Source organism: Mandrillus leucophaeus, unplaced genomic scaffold (assembly GCF_000951045.1).
Source record: "Mandrillus leucophaeus isolate KB7577 unplaced genomic scaffold, Mleu.le_1.0 Scaffold641, whole genome shotgun sequence".
NCBI classification, from domain to species: Eukaryota; Metazoa; Chordata; class Mammalia; order Primates; family Cercopithecidae; genus Mandrillus; species Mandrillus leucophaeus.
The window spans coordinates 922,166-931,094 of NW_012106931.1; the positions used below are offsets into that span (position 1 = coordinate 922,166).

General features: G+C 40.6%; 1 protein-coding gene across 7 annotated transcripts in view; it reads left to right on the forward strand.

Moving 5' to 3' along the window:
- SLC39A9 (solute carrier family 39, member 9) overlaps positions 1–8,305 on the forward strand; it is an 87,239-nt gene extending 78,934 nt beyond the window's left edge. For 6 of the 7 annotated variants that reach the window (XM_012000894.1, XM_012000889.1, XM_012000890.1 and 3 more), the window contains 3 exons: positions 442–527; positions 1,353–1,487; positions 4,299–8,305. In XM_012000894.1, the coding sequence (XP_011856284.1) occupies positions 442–527; positions 1,353–1,487; positions 4,299–4,529 (452 nt within the window). In that variant the 3' untranslated portion in view covers positions 4,530–8,305. The remainder of the gene's footprint in view (positions 1–441; positions 528–1,352; positions 1,488–4,298) is intronic. The other variant, XM_012000893.1, reaches the window with a different exon arrangement.
- Positions 8,306–8,929: the final 624 nt, after the last annotated feature.

The following is an 8,929-nucleotide window of genomic DNA, read 5'->3' on the forward strand; positions in this document are numbered from 1 at the left end:
AGCAATCCTCCTGCCTCAGCCTCCCTTGTAGCTGGGACTATTGTCTTGCTTTACCTATAAGATTAAGAGTTGCTTCCTTTGAAATTCTTCTTTGGTATTTCTCTTGTTACAATTTGATTAACTAATCAATGGATTTTTGATTAGTTGGAAAATTGAATGTCAGTTTTCCGATAACAACAACAACCAAAATAACTAACACTGAATACTCTGGGCCAGATGCTAAGCTCTTTATCTAAGTTATCTCATTTAATCCTCATGAAAACCCTGAGAAATATATACTTTATTGAACACATTATTTAAAGATAAGGCTGACGTTTAGAAAGGTTAAGTAACCTTACTAGATCCAGCTGGACCTGGCTATAAAGCTCACACACTCAACCACTACACTGTTATTGTTGTTGTTGTTTATAGTATTTTATGTTTCCTTGTTTCCAAATATAGCTGATGGTGTTGCTTTGGGAGCAGCAGCGTCTACTTCACAGACTAGTGTCCAGTTAATTGTGTTTGTGGCAATCATGCTACATAAGGTGAGCAAAATTTTGGTGTAAGGTTTGGTATTGAGTGTATTTATAATTAAAATTTCTCATGGTTGTTGTGTTTTTTCTGGAATGGGAACATTTTCTTCATTTCATAATTGCTATTCGTTTTGGAGAATTGAATAAATTTGTTCATAGCTTCTTGTTCCCATTTTCTTAAGCATTTACTTGAGGGGTTTCTTTTTTTGTGTGTAGTCATATACACAAACTGTCAAATTCTCCTCAGACTTTTATATTTCATAGTAATAATTTTTGTTCAAAAGTATTTTTCTTTTCTTGACTGTTTCTCTTTTTTACTATCCAAGAAACACACAAATAGGATCTTTTGTTGGCTTAGAACGTTAATTCCTAAGAGGCATAGCTCAGCATTGGTACTCTGCCTGGTTTTGTTTTTTGGTTTTTTTGTGGGTTTTTTGTTTTTTGTTTTTGCGATGGAGTTTTGCTCTTGTCACCTTGGCTGGAGTGCAATGGCATGATCTCGGCTCACTGCAACCTCCACCTCTTGGGTTCAAGTGATTCTCCTGCCTCAGCCTTCCAAGTAGCTGGGATTACAGGTGCCCACCACCACACATTTTTGTATTTTTAGTAGAAACGGGGTTTCACCATGTTGGCCAGGCTGGTCTCGAACTCCTGACCTTAAGTGATCTGCCCACCTCGACCTCCCAAGGTGCTAGGATTACAGGCGTGAGCCACTGTGCCTGGCCTTTTGTGAGTTTTTCTTTGTATGAGAACTCATAGTCAAATGGCATATACTTCTTGATATAGAAGCAATCCATACTTCTAGAGTGATAATAAGAGATGATTTTTTATTTCCAGGCACCAGCTGCTTTTGGTCTGGTTTCCTTCTTGATGCATGCTGGCTTAGAGCGGAATCGAATCAGAAAGCACTTGCTGGTCTTTTCACTGGCCGCACCAGTTATGTCCATGGTGACATACTTAGGACTGAGTAAGGTAAGCTAATCTATTCCCAGCTATCTAAACAAGTGTCTTGTGATCTCTTAGAACTTACGGTTTCTTGGATTGAATTTTTCCAATACATTACTCTCTCAATCTAAAGATAAAATTAGGAGTAAAAACTGTACAGGGTAAATATCTTAATTCCAATTTGTCCTCTTTGTAAATTTAGCATTTCCTTATTCATTTGGTTTGAAAACTTCTTCCCTGTTAACCAATTCCAAGAATATTAGCATAAATATGATAGCACTTCAATATTTAAAATAGTGTAACTTAACCAGCCGTGCTAGTTTCATTTGACAGATATCTAGTAAGTCAAATCTGTCCATATTTAATGTGAGGTAGACACATGAAGCATGAGTAACAAGTGATGTAGCAGCTTTGAGAAGAGCAGCAGCTGGGCAGAGATTGCTGTCAAAAGTTTAAAAAACTGACATTGATTACTGAAGTGATAGAGTAATCTGTTAAAGGGAACAACATACTGCTCACTGAAAGAAGAGAAGGCTCTTCAGGTAAATGGAAAGGGTTTTTATAACACACTGTTAGCAACCAAGATCATCAAACCCTTGCTTAACAGGAACTTAGCCATTCTTGGTCTCATTTTTCACATGTTCCTCTTCTCCCAGCTCTCATGTCCCCAGGTAGCAACTGTACAGTACTTTCTATTGAATACTTTGTACTGAACATAGCTTCAGACCTGAGGTAACATGTGCTCTTCCGTCTCCAAGCTGGACCTTTCCATGCCTTATAATCCTGTCTGGGCTGTAGTTCTTAGCAACAACCCTCCACATTTTACCCAAATGTCAACTGGCAGGCAACTAGAGGAAAATCTTAGAAACAAGCTGACTCAGAGCTAGTTGATGGGAACTGCTTTCCCCAGCGCCCTCTCTAAAGGTCATTGATTCTTCTGAGTGTCAGTCAATTCAGTATTTGGCAGTAAAACCCATAGTAATAGGAACGTGAAAAATGAGATAAAAAATGGCTAACTTCCTGTTAAGCAAGGGTTTGTTGATCTTAGTTGCTAACAGTGTGTTACAAAAACCCTTTCCACTGGGCACGGTGGCTCACGCCTATAATCCCAGCGCTTTGGGAGGCCGAGGCGGGTGGATCACGAGGTCAGGAGATCGAGACCATCCTGGCTAACACAGTGAAAGCCCGTCTCTACTAAAAAACACAAAAAATGAGCCAGGCATGGTGGCGGGTGCCTATAGTCCCAGCTACTTGGGAGACTGAGGCAGGAGAGTGGCATGAACCCGGGAGGCAGAGCTTGCAGTGAGCTGAGATTGCGCCACTGCACTCCAGCCTGGGTAACAGAGCAAGACTCCGTCTCAAAAACAACAACAACAACAACAATAAAAACAAACCCTTTCCATTTACCTGAAGAGCCTTCTCTTCTTTCAGTGAGCAGTATGTTGTTCCCTTTAACAGATTACTCTATTACTTCAATAATTAATGTCAGTTTTTTTAACTTTTGACAGGAAGATACTGATAATTCTGGAGACATGGAGTTACTTGCTGAATCTATGGCGTGTCCTTTTCTTAAAATTTTAATTAATTGTCTTAGTCTATAGGTCTACTTTTTTAATAGAAAAGGTTGAAATTAGTTTTATAAAGATTAGCTTATGAGATACACATATATATATGTGTGTGTGTGTGTATATTTTTTTTTTTTTGAGATGGAGTCTTGCCCTGTCACCCAGGTTGGAGTGCAGTGGTGCAGTCTTGGCTCACTGCAACCTCTGCCACCCAAGTTCAGACGATTCTCCTGCCCCAGCTTCCTGAGTAGCTGGGATTACAGGCGCCTGCCACCACACCCAGCTAATTTTTGTATTTTTAGTAGAGGTGGGGTTTCACCATGTTTGCCAGGCTGGTTTCGAACTCCTGACCTCATGATCCGCCCACCTCAGCCTCCCAAAGTGCTGGGATTACAGGCATGAGCCACTGCGCCCGACCACTTATGAGATATTTCTAAGCTCTATGAGGGCAACTACTGCATCTTGATTACCACTGTATCTCAAGCACCTGGTACAGAGCCTGGTGCATAGATGATGCTTGTTAAATATTAGTAGAATAAATACATTCACGTCTGAAATTTAATATCTGCAATAATATGTTGTTGATTCTATCTCAAGAATAATACAAGCCAAACCTGTTGAACCAGCACTTAAAGTTCGTTTTATAAAGCAATCGTGAGCCAGGAGCAGTGGCGCACATCTGTAGTCTCAGCTACTTGGGAAGCTGAGACAGGAGGATTGCTTGAGCCTGGGAGCTCCAGGCTGTAATGTATTATGATTGTGCCTGTGAATAGCCACTCAACTCCAGCCTGGGCAACATAGCGAGACCTCATCTCTAAAGACAGATACAGTTGATGAATGGATGGACAGAATGATGGTACTGTGGTAAATATAGTTAATAATAGCGTGTGGTACGTTTCAAAATTGCTAAGAGTAAATTTCAGATGTTCTCACCACAAAAAATGATAAATATTTGAGATAACAGATGTTAGTTTTATTTAATTATTCCACATTCATGAATCATAATGTCACTTTATACCCTATAAATATGTATAATTATGAATTGTTGATTTACAATACATTTTTTAAAAAATCAATGCATACATCACTGATATTCTTAAACCCTTATTTGGAAGCTTCCCATGAAGAGCTTAAAATTGCTCTGTTCCCTAGATGTCCCCAGTGTCCTAGACAGCACCAGTTAAGAATAGTGAGTGCTTTTTAATTGGGACTTCTTCCTGACCCTGAATTTTACTTGACTTAGTTTTTCCTCTTTCTCTCTTCTAATCCACAGAGCAGTAAAGAAGCCCTTTCCGAGGTGAACGCCACGGGAATGGCCATGCTTTTCTCTGCCGGGACATTTCTTTACGTTGCCACAGTACATGTGCTCCCTGAGGTGGGCGGAATAGGGCACAGCCACAAGCCTGATGCCACGGGAGGGAGAGGCCTCAGCCGCCTGGAGGTGGCAGCCCTGGTTCTGGGTTGCCTCATCCCCCTCATCCTGTCAGTAGGACACCAGCATTAAATGTTCAAGGTCCAGCCTCGGTCCAGGGCCGTTTGCCATCCAGTGAGAACAGCCGGCGCGTGACAGCTACTCACTTCCTCAGTCTCTTGTCTCGCCTTGCGCATCTCCACATGTATTCCTAGAGTCCAGAGGGAGGTGAGGTTAAAACCTGAGTAATGGAAAAGCTTTTGGAGTAGAAACACATTGCAGTTAGCTATAGACATCCCATTGTGTTATCTTTTAAAAGGCCCCTGACATTTTGAGTTTTAGTGTTTCTCTTAACCCTATTCTCAGGGAAGATGGAATTTAGTTTTAAGGAAAAGAGGAGAACTTCATACTCACAATGAAATAGTAATTATGAAAATACAGTGTTCTGTAATTTAGCTATGTCTCTGTCTTCTTAGTTTAGAGGTTCTGCCACTTTATTCATTGATTTTTAACATGGTTCCCACCATGTAAGACTGGTGCTTTAGCATCTATGCCACATGCCTTGATGGAAGGTCATAGCACCCACTCACTTAGATGCTAAAGGTGATTATGGTTAATTTGGGATTAGGGTCAGGAAAATTACAGCAAGATACATTGAAAGCTCACTTTATACTCAAAAGAGATGTCCAGTGAAAGGGGATGTCTAGAGGGGCTTAAACAGCTCCTTTGGCACGTGCCTCTCTGAATCCAGCCTGCCATTCCATCAGATGGAGCAGGAGAGGTGGGAGCAGCTTCTAAAGAGGCGACTGGTGTTTTGTAGCATTCCTTTTCAAGTGCTCCTTTGCAGGATACCTGTCTCCACATTCTTAGAGAGGAGCCAAGTTCTAGCAGCTTCAGTTCTAGGCTTTCCTTCAAGAACAGTCAGATCACAAAGTATCTTTGGAAATTAAGGGATATTAAATTTTAAGTGATTTTTGGATGGTTATTGATATCTTTGTAGTAGCCTTTTTAAAAAGACTACCAAAATGTATGTTTGTCCTTTTTTTTTTTGGTATTACTCTTAGCAGATCAGCAATCCCTCTAGGGACCTAAATACTAGGTCAGGTTAGGGGACACTGTGTCTTCTCACATAACCACCTGTAGCAAGATGGATCATAAATGAGAAGTGTTTGCCTATTGATTTACAGCTCATTGGAATCATGTCTCTTGTCTCTTCGTCTTTTCCATGCTTTTCTCCTAACTTTTCCCTCTAGCCTTTCCTCCCCACAATTTGCTGCTTACTGCTGGTGTTAATATTTGTGTGAGGACAACCACTTCTCGAACTGTTATAATGAAGATAATAATATCTTTATTCTTTATCCCCTTCAAAGAAGTTAACTTTGTGTCAAATGCCGCTTTGTTAAGCCCTTCAAATACCACCTCCTCATGTGTGAATTGACACAATCACTAATATTCTGGTAATTTAAACAATTGAGATAGCAAAAGTGTTTAACAAACTAGGATAATTTTTTTCATATTTGCCAAAATTTGTGTAAACCCTGTCTTGTCAAATAAGTGTATAATATTGTATTATTAATTTATTTTTACTTTCTGTACCATTTCAAAACACATTACACTAAGGGGGAACCAAGACTAGTTTCTTCAGGGCAGTGGACGTAGTAGTTTGTAAAAATGTTTTTTATGACGCATAAGCCAGCATGCCTATGATTTATTTCCTTCGTGAATTTGTCCCTGGATCAGCAGCTGTGGAAATAAAGCTTGTGAGCCCTCTGCTGGCCACAGTGAGGAAAGTAGCACAAATAGGATACAGTTATATGTAGTCACTGGCAACAATTGCATACAATTTTACCACGAAGAGAAGGTATAGTATGGAAAGTCCAAATGACTTCCTTGATTGGATGTTAACAGATGACTTGTGAGAGACTTGAGGTTTCATCTGGTCCTTCAGAACTCTGTGGTTGCCTAGATTCTCTCTGGAAACTGACTTTGTCAAATAAATAGCAGATTGTAGTGTCTGGTTTGGTTTGGACAGTAGTGCTTTCTATCATATTGTTGTGTGCAATGGTCAGTAATTTGTTCTACTGGCCAAAGCCTCTTTCAGCAGTGCCTTGCCATCATGCTTAAAAGTTTGGCTAGTATATCTTGCTGGATGGAGCCTTGAACTCTGGCAAGCATTGAACCATCTGACTTCCAAATTTGCCTTCCCCTCTGGACCTCACTATTAACAAGCAAACCTTTCAGGGCCCTCTTAGCTCTCAGAAGCTATGTATGGGCTTTCCCAGATTTTAAAGCTGCTGCCTCGAGAACTACTCATTTCTCTCCTGGTCAGCAGGCAGAAATAGCCATACTAATCTCATAGGGCTCAAATGCATCTTCAGGCAGCAGGGAACCAAGCAGCATGGCACAGGCCTTCTTCACTGGAGGAAGAGCTTGCTGATGTGGTGGGCAGTGTTCCAGGAGAGGCCGTGTCCGTGTTTACTTCTTGGCACATTTCAGTTCCATTTTCCTCTTATTTAAAACTGCCTCTTTAGATGTGGATGCCTTAATGCTGTAACACATTTGAAAACATTGGCAATACTTAAGTTGCTGCTGTGATTACAGATGGAATTATTGGCTACCAAAGAGATGCAATTGATGATGAAAAGCATGATTCTTCCTTCCATATAACCAAAGTTAATCTTAATTGCAATTTGACTCCCTTTCCTTGGTAGGGATAGACTTTCTTCAGATTCCAAGTACTCTTAAATGGCAAATTAAGTTAAAGAATACTACTGCTCCATTCCCCTCACTTATTCTCCAGTTAATTGCTTGTCAGTTCTCATTTCACGAAAGCAGTGACGTTCCAGGTTTGATTCAGTTTTCCTGTGCGCACTGTTGCCAAATTTTTTTTTTTTAGCAAAGATTCTGCACTGGAACGTAGATAGTTGGAAACAGTACCACCTACAGAGGCTATGTGTTTTCTCTTTCTCCCCCCTTTCACCTCTTTCTTTCCCAATTCAAAACAGCCAAGTGAGCCCTGTTCTGGTATTTTGAATCATTAGAAAAAAGAAAGGGAGTGGCTGTTTTGAGTTGTCCTTTCTTTGCAGAAAGGAGAAAATGTGATTGTGTTTTTTTACCAGCCTACTTCTAAGTGTCACTGCCTGGTTTTTCTCTTTTTCAAGGATTAGAAGTAAGAGGACACACCAGCATCGGAGTGTATTAAGCCCCTGAAACACTTGGTAGCTAGGGACTGAACACGGGAACTGTATGACAGCAGCACAAACCCCCAAAGAACCTTCCTGCCTTGTGGGCCCCTGAGCCCCTTGGGAGACTGAGAATAATGACCAGATTCATCCAGAACTGCTGCAATGTTAAGTGAAAATCCTCTGTAGTTGTTCAACAGAGGAACCTTCCTTGCATTAGAAAATTTCTGCTCAATACAGAATGGTCCACATCACCCAAAGTGCACTGTTGGAGATGCTGTGAAATTAAAACCAGTGATGTAACCTCTTTGTACCTGAGACATCTAGATTCACCTCAGGAGACCTGAAGGAAATGTGTGACTTGTGGGAAAGAACTAGACAACCATTTAGGAATTCTCTAGATATACTCAGCCTAACCCAGTGGCTTAACACAAGGAGACTGGCTTTGATCTTTTTTTCTTGTGGTATCTTCCAGCAAGTTAGAAGTCTCATGGGATAAGACTTCAGTTCCCCAGGTTCAGTAGCTGGAACAGCGATTTTAAATGTCCCTTTTTCTGGATCCCTTGTAAACATGAAATCATTCCATGGATGGCTGCCTTATAATTTTGTCTCTTTCCACTTTAATTGTGAATGGTTAAGAAAAAATGCTGTTTTCTGATATTAAATTTTTATTAGTGCATACCTTAATCTGAGTGGCTCATTACTTATCCTGTTGGCAGTTTGTTTGATGACCAGAATTGACCTATATTTGAACATCAGAAAAGGGAATGAAAGGTTGTGATGGGCGGTAGAAAGATCCACCTACCACAGGCATATCCTTTAGGGAAGGGAGGGAGAAAGGAGAGAGGGGAAATTAAGGACTTGATAGACCAGTCTGCCCTGAAAGACACAAATGCATTGATAATTTTTTTTGCCTTGCTGTTGTTAGCAAATATTATTTATTAAGGTAGCTCTCTTTACTCTCAGAAAAGAGAAACAGGTAACAGATCCAAACCACAGTGGATTCATTTCAAAGGGCGGAGTTGTTATGAGTAGGTAAGATGCTATGAACAACTGACCCTGGAAATTAAAGAGATTTGATTAGAAGTGTGACTTGTGATTTTGGTAAATGTTTTTCTCCCTCTGTGGACTTGTTTAGTCATTAGATTTCATTGAATACTGGTCCACTTTGTGCTGGTTTCCTATATGTATCACCTATGTAGCTAGTTACCAAGATTGTGCTCACGCCTGTAATCCCAGCACTTTGGGAGGCCGAAGCTGGCAGATCACCTGAAGTCAGGAGTTTGAGACCACCCTGACCAGCATGGTGAA